The sequence below is a fragment of the Abramis brama genome (assembly GCF_963993115.1).
Source record: "Abramis brama genome assembly, chromosome: 2".
In the NCBI taxonomy this organism is placed as follows: Eukaryota; Metazoa; Chordata; class Actinopteri; order Cypriniformes; family Leuciscidae; genus Abramis; species Abramis brama.
In genome coordinates this window covers 35,162,349-35,180,905 of record NC_139964.1, presented here as the reverse complement: position 1 = coordinate 35,180,905, position 18,557 = coordinate 35,162,349, and the positions used below count along the sequence as shown (strand labels likewise).

Below are 18,557 nucleotides of genomic sequence, written 5' to 3'. Positions count from 1 at the left end.
TCGAAGTAATATTAGTGCATAATACATTTTCAACTAGCAGAATAGTACAGAATCACAATACACAGTCTCACTTGTAGCCATGTCTTTTAACTATTATAATATTTCGAAGGGCAAAAATAGGAACTTTTAATTGGCTTTACATAATCAGCTAACTCGATCACGTCGAGGCTCGAGCTAGTGATTTCAGATAGCCAGGCTCATATCTATGGCCAGGTTCCTCAGCTCCACCAAAGCCCGTCACGCCCCGCCTCTTTGCCCATTTTCTGTTATCCGGGAGTGACGCAAGGCCAAGATGGCGACGGCCGGCTCCGCCTACTTTAGGCTTCAAAAATGCTCTTCAGAAACCTACGGGTGATGTCACGGACACTACGTCCATATTTTTTTACAGTCTATGATTTCATATGTATTAGTTTGAGCATTCAGCAGTATAACATGTATGTGTGACTACTTAGTATATGTTAAAGGAACACTCCACCGTTTTTTGAAATAGGGCTTATTCACCTTCTTTCATACATTTAGATAGGTGGGCAAATGCATTTTTGTCTCAGTGCATGCAATGTTTTAGTTTAACAGGGTCAGCGCTAGCTTAGCTTAGCATAATGAATGGAATCCTTTGTTGCCAGCTAGCATGTCCTGAGAAAAAAGTGATATAAAAAAAAAAACCCACCTAATTACTTCTTGTGGCCTGCATATTCACAACGAGTACAAATAGCGATACAGATTAACACTAGGCGATTTCCTATGCAGATATTGACCTGGGACTATATTAGGGGGAAGCACAGGCGAAGCACTGCTACTTGGGCGCAGAGATATCACGCCCAAGTAGCAGTGCTTCGCCCTTTGCTTCCCCCTAATATAGTCCTTAATATATAAGTCAATATCTGCCTAGGAAATCGCCTAGTGTTAATCTGCATCGCTATTTGTACTCGTTGTGAATATGCAGGCCACAAGAAGTAATTAGGTGGGGGTTTTTTTTTATATCACTTTTACTCAGGACATGCTAGCTGGCAACAAAGGATTCCATTCATTATGCTAAGCTAAGCTAGCGCCGACCCTGTCAAACTAAAACAACGCATGCACTGAGACAAAAATGCATTTGCCCACCTATCTAAATGTAGGAAAGAAGGTGAATAAGCCCTATTTCAAAAAACGGTGGAGTGTTCCTTTAATGCAAGGGTTTCATATGTGCGTGAATGAAGTTTGATTTAAGCCCTAGACGGCGCCTCATATCTATTCGTTCTGGTGAAATCACAAAATATAATGGACACAAAGTGTCCCTGCTTGATATACAACTACTGATGAGCATAATCGGTTTAAAAATTATTATTATTATTATTTTTTTTAAAACTACGAATGCGGATTAGAACCCAAACCTCTGACACGCTCAAGTTCAGCTGCCAGTGTTCCTCTTCGGGTTAGTCTAGTATTTTAATGCCAACTGCAAATCTTGCATATCAAGTATGATGTATATCAATATCAAGTATATTTATATGAGGATATACTGTGTGTGTTAAATATTTCTGCTCAGTGTCAGACATTTCTCTGTTTTGTAAAAGTCATAATATGAGAAGACAAAATTTTGATCTTAACTCAAGTGTTTTCGGCTACAAAAGTAGCCTTTTAAACGGCACAATTTTTCATTTAATCAGAAATCAGAAAATCTTTTTCAGAAAATCACACACACACACACACACACACACACACACACACACACACACACACACACACACACACACACACAGAGGTATTATTTTTTTGATAAAGTGTGTGCGGTTTAGTTTTCTTAAGTACCGTTTCAAGAACCGTTTAAGCACCGGAACCGTTTGAAAAATACCGAGTAGGTACTGGTATCGGATAAAACCAATACCCAACCCTATTCCCTTGTCATAAAACTTAGTGAGCTTTACCAAAAGGTAGATACAGTCTCTTCAGATATGATGCCTCCTAAGATAACTCTTTTCATCTAGATTTGAAGGAATTATTGCATATATTCTTCACAGAGAATGGCATGATATTTCCAGAATGCATTGCACCAAGTTCAGTAAAAAAAAAAATTAATCCAATAAACCCATGGTGGATGAGTGGAAAACACTGGGTTGCATTCACTAATAATTGCGTGGATTTTTCATATTTTTTTTTATTTTTTACGTTTGTAATCTTTTATCAAAATAACTTCTCTTCTCTTCTCTTCTCTTCTCTTCTCTTCTCTTCTCTTCTCTTCTCTTCTCTTCTCTTCTCTTCTCTTCTCTGAACCTGAAGACGTGTTTACTGGCATGACATATCATAGCTATAGCAAACCACAAACATCCACAGATGCGATCAAGTCCTGCCCTACATTTGTTCTTGTTCGAAAAGCCATTTCACTCGGATATACATCTACAAAAAAACAAGGAACTCCCGCACACTAGTTTTAGGAAATGGTGCTAATAAATTTTGATGCTCATTTGCAAGTACTGATAGTGTGCAGGTGTTCCTTGTTTTTTGTAGATTTTTTGACCTACAGTATTTGGTCTTTTTTTCCCCACGCACCTACCCAGCAAACACATTTACATTGTGGCAACATCTGTGGCACGTTGCATTTCACCCACGGCAACGTCGCTGTCTACGTGCTCGCAACATTGTAATAACGTAGAATTGTAAGACGCGACAGGGCTGTAGAAACATTGTTGCGCAACATTCAGCAACTGAGAGACGACGTTCTGACAAATTAATTTTTTTATGCTAGATATACACTCACCTAAAGGATTATTAGAAACACCTGTTCAATTTCTCATTAATGCAATTATCTAATCAACCAATCACATGGCAGTTGCTTCAGTGCATTTAGGGGTGTGGTCCTGGTCAAGACAATCTCCTGAACTCCAAACTGAATGTCAGAATGGGAAAGAAAGGTGATTTAAGCAATTTTGAGCGTGGCATGCTTGTTGGTGCCAGACGGGCCGGTCTGAGTATTTCACAATCTGCTCAGTTACTGGGATTTTCACGCACAACCATTTCTAGGGTTTACAAAGAATGGTGTGAAAAGGGAAAAACATCCAGTATGCGGCAGTCCTGTTGGCAAAAATGCCTTGTTGATGCTAGAGGTCAGAGGAGAATGGGCCGACTGATTCAAGCTGATAGAAGAGCAACTTTGACTGAAATAACCACTCGTTACAACCAAGGTATGCAGCAAAGCATTTGTGAAGCCACAACACGCACAACCTTGAGGTGGATGGGCTACAACAGCATCTCCACTACAAATAGGAAAAAGAGGCTACAATTTGCATTATCCTCATTATTATGTATGGGCCTGTCATGATTCCTGTCCTGTGTTTCCCTTGTCTGATGTGCACTTTTGTTATTTCCTGTTCTGTGCCATGTTTTGCACTCCTTTGTAGTCTTTCTTGTTTATTAGTCTCCCCAGGTGTTTCTTATTAACCACGCCCCCTTGTTACTTAGTTAAGCTTGTTTGTCTCTGTGTATTTATAGCCCTTGTGTTTCACTGGTTACCTTGTCAGTTGTTGTACATGTATGGGTGCTTCTAGTTCGGTCCTTCTCGTGGTTTTGTTTCTTTGTCCTTCGTGTTCTTTATTATTTGTACTATGTGTTTCTTCATTAAAACCCTGCTAATAGATCCTCGCTTCCGCCTGCTTTCTCCGGCACACTACAGGGCCTAACAGTAAATTCATTATAATCAACACCTGCAAGTGTACACTTTGAAGAGTAAAAATGACAAAATGACAAATGAGCAGTTACAAACATTTTTATTTTTCTCTGTGCGTTTCCACAAAAATTAATGTGCAACAAGTGGCCTAGGCTGCGCTGTTCAAGGAGTGCTGAAATCAATTACTCATCATTAAAATAATTTTGGCTTCATACTTTTGGCATAAAGTTAAATATTTGTCATACCTGACCATAAGATGTTCAAATAAATGTCACATTAGACAAGAAAGTTGTAGGTTGTGTTTGAATAATTACGTATCTTATTTGGCTGAGGTAAATTAAACGCAATTCTGACGTATCCTTGCTTGATGAAGAATGAGACGACACATGAGCCCAACGGTCAGTTGAAATTTAAAAGGCTGATTTTCGCGCTTCAGGGCAGAGACTAAATATGTCGTCCAGTGGTTATCCAGACATCTTAAGCCTGGAACACACCAAGCCAACCGTTGGGCAGTTTTTGTGCGTCGGCCGATTAAGTTCCCTTTCAAGGGAACTCGCGTTGCGTCGAGAATGACGCTATGGGGAACGCTTTGCGTGATGCCGTCTTGAAGCACATGTAAAATCAGTCCAATGGTGTGGCGGAACGTCAGAGGCGGGTGACGTCACGTACCAGGAAGCTATAAAAGCCGGCCTGAAACAGAAAACGAAAGCTTTCTGAGTCTTCAGTCGCGCTCTGCGTTGAAATCTGTCCACGTTATTTGGTGTTGTCTGTCTATATTGTTCTATCTATATATATTCAGAATTATGGCGCTCCGATCCCGCCTGGCTTTATTTAACCAGGATCGTGTTCCCCAGGGCTCGGGTCCCGCCGCTGCCGAGGCACGGCGTCGATCTCAGACCTGGGGTTCGCAAATGGATCTATCAGTGGATGTTGAGACGGGCTCTGCCTTATCTCAGCCTCTTACTGATAGATCCAGTGCCTCTCATCAGGGTGTGGAAGCACGCGTTGCGGTTTCTTCCCCCCCGATAGAGGCACCAATACTGCAATTGTCCAGCTCTGAGGAGTTGGACGTTGTTAGTATTGACGGTGAGTCTGAGGATTCGCCACCTCAGTCTCATGCGTTTGAGGAATTGCTCGATGTTGTTACTAGAGCTGTCGAGCGATTATCTGTTGAGTGGCCAGAGGATCGGCAGGGCGCTCGTTCAAAAAGCAAGCTCGACGATTCCTGCCATCTCGTGCACAGCCTCAGCGCAGAAGCCTTCCGTTTTTCCCAAACTGCTCAAACTAATACCGAGGTGTGGAGATCGTGGGGGAAACCAGTGTCATATAGAGTGTATACTGCACAAACATCACACTATTCCACCATTCACAATTATAAAGAGCATGGTTATGGGGAGATGCCGAAGGTGGAAGAGACGCTCGCGAGCTATCTCTCTCCAGCAACGGCATCTTCCCTGAAGGCTCCTGCACTACCATCCAAGCCAGTAAAGTTTACATCTTCCCTGGTTCATAAAGCTTATGCCGCCGCCGGCCAAGCTGCAGCGTGTTTGCACACCATGTCATTAATGCAAGAATACCAGGCAGAATTATTGGGTGATTTAGAGGAGGGCGGGGGTATTGGTCCAGACACTGTATCCGAACTGCGTAGAGCCACAGATTTGTCTCTCAGGGCCACCAAGGAGACGGCTAAATCCATCGGCCGCTCTATGGCAGCCCTGGTGGCCACTGAGAGGCATCTGTGGCTCAATCTAAGTGATATAAAGGACAAAGAAAAACATGTTCTTTTGGATGCTCCGGTTTCCACTGCAGGTTTATTTGGAGATGCAGTTAATAGTGCTGTAGCGAAATCACAAGAAGCTTCAAAACAGGCAGCTGCACTTCAGAAACTTCTCCCCCGCCGTTCTTTCTATGAGGCTGCTGAGCGGGAGCAGCCTCACTCCTCTAAAAAGAACGCTGAGCACCGTGCCACTCAGAAACAGAGCGTTTCCTCCCGTGCTCCCCCACAAAAATCTCGGGGACACGGAGGGCGCTCTCAAACCCAGCAGTCTTCGAGGGGTAAAACGGATCTGCGGACCGTTATTACCGCCAAGAAGGCTGCTGGGAAAAAGTCCTGATGTCCGAGGGCTCAGGACGAATGAGGGTAGTCCCCCCCGAAGCAGAGCGGTTAACACCTCTTTTTACGGTGCCCGTCTCTCTTCGGTGCCCTCAGGGGACCGTTCTGCCAACCGGAAACGTAGTGGCCTCGGGATGCCTGCCCCCTCTGAGGAGGGTGTTAGAGCAGTCTGTTCAGTCGTTCCCTGCCGGTGCGCCGTTACAGGGCGACGAACCGACTACTCAACAACAACAAAATCCAGAAACCAGTCTCGAGAGGCTGGTACCTCTAGTAGAATCTTTGACAACGTGGAAGCTACTGTCGAATGTTTCTCGTTGGGTCCTGCAGACCGTAGAAAAAGGGTATCAGATAGAATTCAAGAAACGCCCACCTCGGTTTATGGGGGTCCTGCCCACACTGGTGGGCCCCGAGCAGGTTCTGGTTATGGAACAGGAAGTAAACACTCTGTTAGAGAAAGGGGCCATAGAATATGTACCTCCCTCCAGCAGGGAAACCGGGTTTTACAGCCGGTACTTCATAGTTCCAAAGAAGGACGGGGGATTGCGTCCCATTTTAGATCTTCGAGTTCTGAACGAGTCAGTCATGCAGCTCAAGTTCAAAATGTTAACATTGAGACAGATCGTGCCACAGATCAGGTCCGAGGACTGGTTTGTCACGATAGATCTCAAGGACGCATATTTCCACATTTCCATCCGTCCATGTCACTGGAAGTTCCTGAGGTTTGCTTTCGGGGGCAAAGCATACCAATATCGAGTTCTTCCATTCGGCCTAGCTTTATCACCCCGCACTTTCACGAAATGCGTGGATGCAGCTCTGGCGCCCCTGCGCCTCCAGGGCATTCGCATAATGAACTACATCGACGATTGGTTGATTTTAGCTCAGTCGCATCAGTTGGCGGTTCGACATCGAGATGTCGTTCTCGCCCATATGAAAGAGTTGGGGTTACGGTTGAACGCCAAGAAGAGTGTGCTTTCTCCACTACAGAGGACCACTTTCTTAGACGTGGTTTGGGATTCTGTGTCGATGCAGGCGCGCCTGTCACCGCCACGTATAGAATCCATCCTTGCAGCTGTGAAAAGTGTAAAGCTAGGCCAGCTACTCACTGTCAAACAGTTCCAGAGACTGTTGGGTCTCATGGCAGCAGCTTCCAACGTGATACCTTTTGGACTACTGCACATGAGGCCCCTGCAGTGGTGGCTCAGGACCAGGGGGTTTTCCCCGAGGGGCAACCCATTTCGCACGATCAAGGTCACGCGGCGATGCCTACGTGCCTTGGTTATGTGGAAGAAACCTTGGTTCCTGTCCCAGGGCCCAGTGTTGGGAGCTCCTTGTCGTCGCAAACTGCTAACGACGGATGCTTCCCTCACGGGTTGGGGAGCGATCCTAGAGGGTCGCTCATCTCAAGGTCTGTGGGAAGACCATCATCGTTCCTGGCATATCAATCGCCTAGAGATGTTAGCTGTCTTCCGGGCTCTGAGGAGCTTTATCACAGATCTCAGGGGACACCATGTGTTAGTGCATACGGACAACACGTCGGTAGTCGCCTATATCAACCACCAAGGGGGTTTGCGCTCGTGCCCATTATCCAATCTGGCACGCCATATCCTCTTGTGGTCCCAGGGGAAGTTGCTGTCACTCAGGGCAGCCTACATCCCCGGGGTTCAGAATATAGGAGCAGACACTCTGTCGAGACAGGGGCCGAGGCCCGGGGAATGGAGGCTCCACCCCGAGGTGGTGGAGCTGATATGGAGCACAAGTGGATCTGTTTGCGTCTCGAGAGACGTCTCACTGTCCACTTTGGTTCTCCCTCACGCATCCAGCTCCTCTGGGACTGGATGCTATGGTACAGACGTGGCCGAGGCTACGTCTGTACGCTTTTCCCCCAGTTGCTCTGCTCCCGGGAGTTCTGGAGAGAGTTCGCAGGGACCGGGTTTGCCTGCTTCTGATAGCCCCGCGCTGGCCGGGCAGAGTATGGTTTCCCGATCTTGTGTCCCTCCTCGACGGGCATCCTCTGGAGCTTCCTGTCAGGAGGGACCTTCTGTCCCAAGCAGGGGGCTCGGTTTTTCACCCCCGACCAGAACTGTGGAACCTGTGGGCTTGGCCTCTGAGGGGGCCCAGCTCATAGAGTCAGGTCTCTCAACTGAGGTTGTTGAGACCATTCTACAGTCCAGAGCTCCCTCCACGAGGAAACTTTATGCCCTGAAGTGGAGAGTATTCACTTCTTGGTGTAGTGACCGTCGGTTGGATCCAGTCAACTGCCCAATTGGTACAGTTCTGGAGTTCCTGCAGGACCGGTTCACTGCATGCCTGACCCCGTCCACTTTAAAGGTTTATGTGGCGGCTATAGGTGCTTACCACATTCCTTTGGGTGGAATGTCTGTGGGGAAAGACCCCTTGGTATCTCGTTTCCTTCGTGGCACTTGGAGGCTGAGGCCTGCAGTTCGCTCTAGGGTGCCACCTTGGGATTTGTCCGTTGCGCTGCAAGGCCTTTCCCTGGCCCCCTTTGAGCCCATTGAGGAGGTTCCTGAGAAGTTCTTAACTCTGAAAGCTCTTTTCCTTCTCGCTATTTCTTCTCTCAAGAGAATAGGGGATCTGCAAGCATTGTCGGTTGCTCCGTCATGCTTAGAGTTTGCACCGGGTATGGTTAAAGCTTTTCTTCATCCGAGACCGGGTTATATCCCCAAGGTCCCCGCTAATGTGGCCAGACCTATTGTTCTGCAGGCCTTTTGTCCTCCTCCCTTTCAGAATGCGGACCAGGAGGCTAATAATTTGCTTTGCCCAGTTCGGGCGTTAGACGCTTATGTCCACAGAGCTGCCCTGTGGCGTAAAAGTGATCAATTGTTTGTATGCTTTGGGTCCCCCAACAAGGGAGGCCCAGTGTCTAAGCAAAGAATGAGCAAGTGGGTGGTTGAGGCTATCTCACTTGCTTATGAGGCGGCTGGGCAGCCTTCTCCTTTGGCTGTCCAGTCGCACTCTACTAGGAGTATGGCGGCCTCTAAGGCCCTTATATCAGGAGTGTCCTTACAGGACGTCTGTGATGCGGCAGGTTGGTCCTCACCGCACACCTTCGTCAGGTTCTACTCTTTGGATCTAGACTCTGCTCCAGGGTCTCATGTTTTGTCTTCCTAGTGCTGCTCTCCAGATTTCACACAGGACAGACATTTGTAGCTATGGAGGCGTTGGTATAGACGTTCCCCATAGCGTCATTCTCGACGCAACGCGAGTTCCCTTGAAAGGGAACGCCTCGGTTACGACTGTAACCTCGGTTCCCTGAAGAGGGAACGAGCGTTGCGTCGCCCTGCCATATCTCCTTCATGCCTGTCAGCACGACTTCAGACTATACGAAGCTTTCGTTTTCTGTTTCAGGCCGGCTTTTATAGCTTCCTGGTACGTGACGTCACCCGCCTCTGACGTTCCGCCACACCATTGGACTGATTTTACATGTGCTTCAAGACGTCATCACGCAAAGCGTTCCCCATAGCGTCATTCTCGACGCAACGCTCGTTCCCTCTTCAGGGAACTGAGGTTACAGTCGTAACCGAGGCGTTTCCTCAGTGTGTTCCGCACCGTCGGCTGAAATTGGTCCTCGGCGGTTTCCCTTTTTGAATGACGAATATAGACAAATATATCTGCAGAAATAGATAGTTGTCTCATTTACACGCATTCTAGCTAACAGTCGGCTGTAGTTCTCTCTTACCCCTTTTCCACCAAGGCAGTGCTGGTGCCGGTGTTCTGTCGATGTAGCATACTTTGTCAGAATAGCATACCGGAAGTTGAGTTTTATAGCGGGGTCTGTCAATTTAGCCTACTTTGTTAAAAACAGCATACCAGTGTTTGTGAAGGGTATGCTATTTTGCAGGCTTGTGGACAATTCAGAAATGAATTGAGAATGACTCCTTAATTCCAATTCAATTCTTGAATTTGAATTGATGTCAAAAAAAGGATCTAGAATTACAATTCGAATTTGAATTACAGGAAGCAGAATTGCAATTCAATAAAAATTCAAAGAAATTCATATACACATTTTAAGTGAAGTGTTTAACAATGAAGCTTTACAGTATATGTCAGATATGATTGCATTATAAATGAAGAGTTCAGATGCAAAAAGTGCCATCTGAAATTTTCTTCTAGAATGATCATTTTTTATCAAGCTCGTAGTTCAGTAATTTCACTTAAATGACAATTAATAGGTAATTTTCATTGCCATTTAAGTGAAATTACTGAACTTAAATATACGAGCTTGATAAAATGTATAATTTTAGAAGAAAATTTCAGATGGCACTTAGAGGCTTTTGCATCTGAACTCTTCAAATGATATTAGTTTGAACTACTTGTACAGGTTACATTCAAAGGATATGTTTCCCCCAGCAATAAATGTTAAAAGCTCTAGTCACAGACTAGATTATCTCTAGTCACAGACTAGTTTATTGTAATTGTATTTAGTTGTATTACTGAGGTAAAATGTTTAATTCAATTAGTTACTAATCAACTTAAAACAAAATTGCTTTGCATTGATAAAGTTGCAAAGTCCAAATAAAGTAATCCAAACCACATTTATATTGGGTAACTAATAACAGTAAGCAATAACATTTCCAAAGTAACCTTCCTAACACTGAATGCATGCGAGACTCAACACATTCTTTCTGTTGTGTGACTGTGTGGAATTTCTTTGAATTGCCATGAATTTAATTCCACTTCCTGTCATTCCAATTCAAATTCAATTCAACGTCCTGTGGGGCGGAGTAAATTCAATTCAAATTCCAATTCATGAATTGAATGGAGGCCAATTCTGAAATTCTGAATTTTGCACAAGCCTGCTGTTTTGATAGCCCCTGGTTTAATAAAAATACAGTTTATAAAGGGGTATGCTGTACCGGAGCCGGTGCCTACTCGCGAACCAGTTCTTTGTGTTTCGACAGCCAAAGAACCGGTTCTCGGCCTGGAAAATTGGTTCCAAAGCGGCACCAACTCTTTGCTGGACTAGAACCGTTCTTTTACCACGTCATGCTTACGTCGGGAGCTGGGGGCAGGGTTATTGTCGAACTACTATTTCTGGAACGTAACCTCCGTCTATAGTAATCCAGACGAGCAGCACAAATGTTTTCTAAACGTCTTCTTCTGACCCCAATATAGGATCGCAAAGCCAGGAGAAACATTTGCAGAAAGATGATGTAGTCCGCCATTGTAATTGTTATGCTTGAAGTTGGCGCAAGCGTTTCTAGGAAAGCTAAGACGTAGCCTATGGCAACGTACACAGTGACGTAACGACATCGTTCGCTGGGCTCTCTAGTCAGTGGAAAAACAAACAGGTTCTGAGAAGGTTCGCAAGTTGAACCAACTTTGAACCAGCACCAGTTCTGAACCAGGTCTTTTTTGGTGGAAAAGGGGTATCTAGACTGTGTGTTCAAGTGATGCTTTTTACCCCGAGGCGACAACACAGTCGGCTTTCATCAGCGCTTGTTCTTTGCCGTCGGCTTGGTGTGTTCCAGGCTTTAGGCACAACCTTAAGCAATGGCCCTGAATGGTGGTTCAGTGTCAACACTGAGACAAAGCTGTAACAACCTTCACCACACAACTTAGTTATAGCAACCTTTTTTCCATGTTGTTAAAACGTTGTTAGAAGGTTGGGTACGTTGTGCCAACGTTCTGTGTTTGCTGGGTATCACCTGCAGGTGTGCGATGGTGTTTGCTAATTACTCGGATATACATCACAATAGGGAAGAAAAGACTATTGCAACTTGTGTGTCATGCCAACTTTAAGAACTGTTTTGTTAGCCTAGCAACATGCTAACATAAAAAAATCTATTGAAATCTATTGTGGTCGAGTCTCTCGTGTGGAAATCGGTCACTTATAAAGTTCCATAAAAGTTAGAATACTTCCTTTAGAAGGCAGTAGGCATCACTCTAGTTGTTTGAACAAATCTTTTTTAATAATAATGCTATTTACTGGAATTGAATATCTTCTTTTGTTTTACCTCTCCATCTATAGGCAATAGCGGACAGCTCCATGCTGCCAGGACAAGTATTTAAACTAAATTTTACTATTACAACCAATGGACCAAGCGGTACCTACACAATTCTTGCAAGGACTGACAAAACCATCCCTATCAACGTACATCCATCAACGTAATTTCTCCACTTACTTTTCAAATCACTCAGTGATGATTGACGAACAAGTTTTTATTGCTTTTCTTATCAAGAGCAAAACTCTGATCCACAGTTCTGTTTCTTTGTCATCGCAGGCTTAATCTGCAGAGTGGCGGCAGTGCTCAAGGGACAGTGTCTCTCACTCCTCCTGCTGATACGGTCTCAGGCACAGATGTTACGCTAACCATCGAGGCAGAGGGACCTGGAGGAAGTGATTCTAACTATGCTGTCATTCGCCTTTCTGTTCTCTCCAAGGTAACCTCACATGGTTTCAGAAAGGCTATATTTATAATGTGAATTTTTTTTCCCCAACAAACCAAAAGTCATTACAGTCAAATTCTCTACTGATTTTGCAGTAGTGGCAACCCAACACTAAATAAAAAATATTTGTGTACAAAAGCAAACAAAAAAGTTCTTAAGATCAAACAATTACATTTATAAGGCCCACAAAAAAATTCTAAATGATTAACTTAACATAATGAATAGAAACAGGGAACATTTAGATCTCTAAATTTGTACATTTCAATGGCAGCCAATAATTCTCCACACAAAACAAATTGTGGTTAACCAATATTTAATATACCATACACCAACAAGTTTGCAATCAGTTTTTTTTTTTTTTTTAAAGAAATTAATTATTTTATTTAGCAAGGCAGCGTTAAATTTATCAAAAGTGGAAAAAAATGTGTTATATTGTTACAAAAAGACTACTATTTCAAAATAAACACTTCTTTGCTAAACTTTGCACCAAAGAATCCACAAAAATATTAAGCAGCACAACTGTTTTTAACATTGATAATAAGAAATGTGTCTTGAGCACCATATCAGCATATTAGAATGATTCCTGAAGGATCTATAATATTATTTATATGCCAAGTTATTCTTCAGTAAGCTGTTGTTTTAACTCATCCTTTACTGTTCCGCCCAGGTGACTGACTTGACACCTCCAAAATGTGAAATTGTCGATGTACAGGGTACTTGCAACACCTCCTCTTGCAGCTCATCAAACTGGGAACTGTCTGTCAACATCACAGACGGTAAAGGCACAGGCATCAAGAGCATTTCCATCCAGCAAGGCAGTGGAAATTTTACCCAGAAGGAAGTGGAAGACAGTGTGATGGGTCTATATGAGTCCTCCTGTTGTTCAACTTCCGTAACTTTGTCCGCAGTTGACAAGGTTGGGAATGTGGGCAGGTGCCGTTACACCATGAAGTCTAGCGCAGGCTCTCGCCTCATCAGCATGTCCCTCCCTCTGTGGGCATCTCTGCTTTTATACGTTTTTCTACGTGATGCATTCCCTCTGTAATGACATGGAGTCCATCAACCAAATACACAATCATCCTATCATTCTCTTTCTCATCCCATCCGTCTGTAAAAATATTTTTATAAAGCTTTCTCAGAGCTGTGAAATAATGTAAAGCAAAGCATTTCATCCCAATTAGGACAAACATAGATTAAAGTTTTATGTGACCTTATTTGACATGTCTAACTGTAAATAAGAAATGATGGAAGTCTTTGTCTTTTTATCATGGATTTAATTTTGCTTTAAAACTTTAACAGTTATGATTGTCATATTTCTTACTAGTTTAGTGAAATATCTGTATGACTAAAATACAAATGGATGTTGAAAAAAAAAGAAAAAGAAATGTTTTCTGATCTACAATATTACTTTTTTTTCTGTCCAAATATAGGAAGAAATTGTGAACCATTATGTTACCAATATAAAGAATAATTTTACAAATATATGCAATGACTTCTAAACACACATTAAACGAAATAGTATTTTATGGCCCAGTTACCCTAATGTGCAACTTTTCAAAATGTAACCTTTAGGACAATGACATTTATACTTTGTGAAGCATTATTGTTATGCACCATAAACATAAAGTCATTTGTTAAATAACTTGTCTTGTTTTGTGTTTGCATTGAATGATGTAGTACATTTTGCAACATGAACATGTAATCTAGAAGATTTCAAGCAGCTATTCCTATGTTAAAATGCATACCAGAGTTGTTTACTTAACTTTACATAAACCGGAACTCACATATGAGTTATATTATTGCATATTATATTTTTTTTTTTAGCAAGCTACTTTGTTCAACATATGCTTATATAATTGCCTAAAATGAAAAGATAATTATTTTAACGTGATGCTGTTTTTTCAAAAATTAAATAAATTGTCTCACTTGCAATTAATGTCAGTTATTTGAACTTATTTCAATCTTGAGGTTTGTAAAAGGCGTTTTAGACAGTCTGTGTATCACATAACATTACACCGCCACCCAGTGGTTGAAATGATTTGCAACATTTTTCTTTCTTGTCTGCATAATACTACATTCATATGAATCAAATAGATCTGATACAATTTCAAGACAAACTGAGTTGCAAACAAACTTTGATAATCTTTATTATATTTATCCATTTTTAGAAAAAAAAAAAAAAAATCAAAATCAAACGAACTCCATGTTTCAATTTGAGGTGTTTATTTTATTATATGTATATACAGTTAATTATTATTTAACTCCCATTGCAAATCAGGTTTAAATTTACAGACTTTCAGCTGTTTGCAATGAACAAATCGAACACAGGTTACTGAAATAGCTCAACACAACAAATGTTTCAAGTGGTTTCCCCAAATTCAATTTAAAATGCAACTTTTGATTTCTGCAGTCTCAAAATTATTTAACCTCCTGAACAGAATCCCTCACATTAGCACACATCTGCAAAACAGGTGCCGTCTCAAGAACATCCAATGCAACTAATCAAGGGCTTCATTACTTGCACCAGATGTGCTTGAGCTAGAACACATGACATATCTGAACTGCTAGGTTTGTTGAGTCATGTTTGACTGCATGTTAGAAATATGGCTAAGTCAAAAGAATGGTCCAAAAGGTTAATAGAAGATATCATCGCCCTTCACAAACAAAGAGGTTACAAAAATATAGCTAAGGCACAAAATGCTCCTAGAGACACCATTGAAAGCATAGTTTGCATATTCAAAGTTAAAGGAACAGTGGTTACACTACCTGGATGGGGCAGAAAAAGGAAGTTATCAACGGACAGATTTCTGACAAGGCAGGTTCAGAAAATCCCTTGAGTGACTGCAAAAGACCTGAAGCAAGACTTGGTGGCAACAGGCAGAGGTTTCAGCTTGCACAGTAAGGCGTGTACTAAACGCATGCGGTTTCCATGCCAGAACTCCAAGATGTACACCACTACTGACCCAAAAGCACAAGAAAAGTCGGCTCCAATTTGCTCAAAATCATAAATAAGCCACAGAAGTTTTGGGATTCTGTTCTGTGGAGCGGTGAAACTAAACTGGAACTTTTCGGCTCTATGGATCAGCGGTATGTCTGGAGGAAGAAGAATGAAGCTTGTGCTGAAAATAACACTCTGCCTATAGTTAAGCATGGTGGGGTTCAGTGATGCACTGGGGCTGCTTTGCATCCTCTGTCACTGGAAACCTGCAGCATGTGGAAGGCAAGATGGATTAATTTTTGTTTATCAGGAAATCCTAGGAGAAAACGTCATGCCATCTGTGATGAAGCTGGGGCTTGGGTGTCACTGGACCTTCCAACAGGGCAATGATCCCAAGCATATCTCAAATTCCACCAAGGCTTGGTTGCAGAAGAAGTCCTGGAAGATTTTACAGTGGCCATGATCACAGTCACCTGACTTGAACCCCATAGAAAATCTCTGGTGGGATTTGAAGGCATTTGCAACGCAAACCCGAGAATATTACTGATCTGGAGGCCATTAAGGAATAGGCTGAGATTCCATTTCCTCAGAAACCCTGACAGAAGCTGGTGTCTGGTTAAACATCTCGGTCGAAGCAAGTCATAACAGAAAAAGGGTGTTCTCCTAAGTACTAAAGATGCTTGCCATGAAGGGGTTGCATAATATTGAGACTGCAGAAGTCATTAAAAGTTGCATTTTCAGTTGAATTTGGTGAAACCACTTGAAACATTTGTTGTGCTGGGCAAACAGCCCACTTAAAGCATGAACTGTTCCATCTGTCCAGTCCATTCTAGTCAAGTCAAGTCAAGTCAAGTCAAGTGTATTTATATAGCGCTTTTCACAATACAGATTGCATCAAAGCAGCTTCACAGCATTAAACCAAAATAACACAACAAGGTTGTTTCTAGTGTAAATTTATTGATTGATAAAATTAAATTAATATCCCCAAAATATCCCCAACTGAGCAAGCCAAAGGCAACAGTGGCAAGGAACCGAAAACTCCATCAAGTGACCTAATGGTGTCCTAAAACTCCATCAGGTGACCCAATGGAGAAAAAAAACCTTGGGAGAACCCAGGCTCAGTCGGGGGCCAGTTCTCCTCTGGCATTTATGAACTAGAGGCCAGATTGTAGTTTGAACAGTAAGATTTAAAATGTTATATGAATGCCTGGCTGAAGAGATGCGTCTTTAATCTAGTTTTAAACTGGGAGAGCGAGTCTGAGCAACGAACAGTATCAGGAAGGCTATTCCAGAGTTTCGGAGCTAAATGTGAAAATGCTCTCCCTCCTTTGGTGGATCTGGATATCCTAGGTATGACCAAAAGCCTCGAATTTAGTGATCTTAAAGAGCGCGATGGATTATAGGGCGATAGAAGATCCGTTAAATAGACTGGAGCTAAGCCGTTTAGGGCTTTATAAGTCAGTAGCAATACCTTGTAATTGATACGGAACTTTATAGGTAACCAATGCAGTGATGATAAAATCGGTGTTATATGATCATATTTTCTTGATCTAGTAAGAACTCTAGCGGCTGCATTTTGGACTAACTGTAGCTTGTTTATTGAGGATGCAGGACAACCAGCTAATAAAGCATTACAGTAATCTAGTCTCGAGGTCATGAATGCATGAACTAACTTTTCTGCATCGGAAACTGATAGCATATTACGTAGCTTAGCAATGTTTCTAAGGTGGAAAAAGGCTGTTCTTGTAACATATGAAATATGATTTTCAAAAGACAGGTTGCAATCGAGTATAACACCCAGGTCTTTTACTGTAGAGGATAAAGTAACAGGACATCCTACGATGTTAAAATTGTATTGTGAGAGGTTTTGTGGGCGGTTTTTTTGAACCGATAAGTATTACCTCTGTCTTGTCTGGATTTAATAAAAGAAAATTACGCGTCATCCAATCTTTTATATCTTTAACACATTCTGTCAATTTGGATAATTTAGCGTTTTCATCCGGCCGTGATGAAATATATATTTGAGTGTCATCAGCATAACAATGGAAACTAATTCCATGTTTCCTTATAATATTTCCAAGTGGCAGCATATATATTGAGAATAACAGAGGGCCTAACACAGATCCCTGCGGCACTCCATAGTTTACTGGAGTTATGATCGATTTTTCTCCATTTAAAGAGACAAAATGGTAGCGGTCAGATAGGTATGATTTGAACCAGCTTAATGCTTGTCCTTGAACACCAGTATAATTTTGTAGTCGATCTAAGAGTATTGTGTGATCTATAGTATCGAACGCAGCACTTAGATCAAGTAAAACTAGTATTGAGAAACAGCCTTGGTCAGAAGCTAAAAGTAAATCATTTGTGATTTTAACGAGCGCAGTTTCAGTGCTGTGATGCGGTCTGAATCCAGACTGAAACTTTTCATAGATATCATTTTCTTGTAAGAAAGAACCCAGTTGAGCGGACACCACTTTTTCTAATATTTTAGACATAAATGGAAGATTTGAAATGGGTCTGTAATTTGCTAGATTATTAAGATCTAATTGTGGTTTCTTAATGAGAGGTTTTATAACTGCCAGTTTAAATGTTCTAGGAACATGACCTAAAGATAAAGATGAGTTAATAATATTGAGGAGAGGCTCTTCCACTACAGGTAACACTTCTTTCAGTAATTTAGTTGGTATAGGATCTAATAAACATGTTGTTGTTTTAGATGAAGTGATAAGTTTATTTAACTCTTTTTGTTCTATAGTTGTAAAGCATTGTAATTGTTCTTGAGGGGTGATAATTGAGGCTGAATTATAAGGCGCGATTGAAGATTGAACGTTTACAATTGTGGTTCTGATGCTTTCTATTTTCTCAGTGAAGAAGTTCATGAAATCATTACTACTGAACTGTAACGGGATATTTTGTTCGGGTGACTTCTGTTTATTTGTTAGTCTAGCCACGGTGTTAAATAAAAACCTAGGATTATTTTGATTATTTTCTATTAGTTTGCGGAGGTGCTCAGCCCTGGCCGCTTTTAGGGCCTTTTTATAACGTGACATACTGTCTTTCCACGCGATTCTAAAGACCTCTAAATTAGTTTTTTTTCCATTTACGCTCTAAATTACGGGTTTCTCTCTTTAGAACATGCGTAGTATTGTTGTACCATGGTGCTTTAATTTTCTCTCTGACCTTTTTTAATTTAATAGGTGCAACAACATCCAATGTTCTAGAGAGAATGGTGCTCATAGTACTAGTTAGTTCTTCTAGTTCATCTGTTTGTTTGGGTTCAGGCAGCAGATGAGACAGATTAGATAAGCAATTTGAGAAATGATCTATGGTGGATGGAAGGATTGTTCTGCCTGGTTGATAACGCGGCGCCGCATGACATATTACAGCAGTACGTAATATGCAAGTTACCATGTAATGGTCAGTGACATCATCACTTTGTGGAATGATATCTATAT

The 18,557-nt window shown here is 42.1% G+C and overlaps 1 protein-coding gene across 1 annotated transcript in view; it reads left to right on the top strand.

Annotated features, from left to right (window-relative positions):
* The window catches only part of LOC311075473 (von Willebrand factor A domain-containing protein 7-like), a 40,062-nt gene extending 25,966 nt beyond the window's left edge, over window positions 1-14,096 (top strand). The window contains exons 16-18 of the mRNA XM_084102918.1: window positions 11,746-11,882; window positions 11,999-12,158; window positions 12,832-14,096. Coding sequence (XP_083959044.1) covers window positions 11,746-11,882; window positions 11,999-12,158; window positions 12,832-13,209 — 675 coding nt within the window. The 3' untranslated portion in view covers window positions 13,210-14,096. The remainder of the gene's footprint in view (window positions 1-11,745; window positions 11,883-11,998; window positions 12,159-12,831) is intronic.
* The last annotated feature ends 4,461 nt before the right edge of the window (window positions 14,097-18,557 follow it).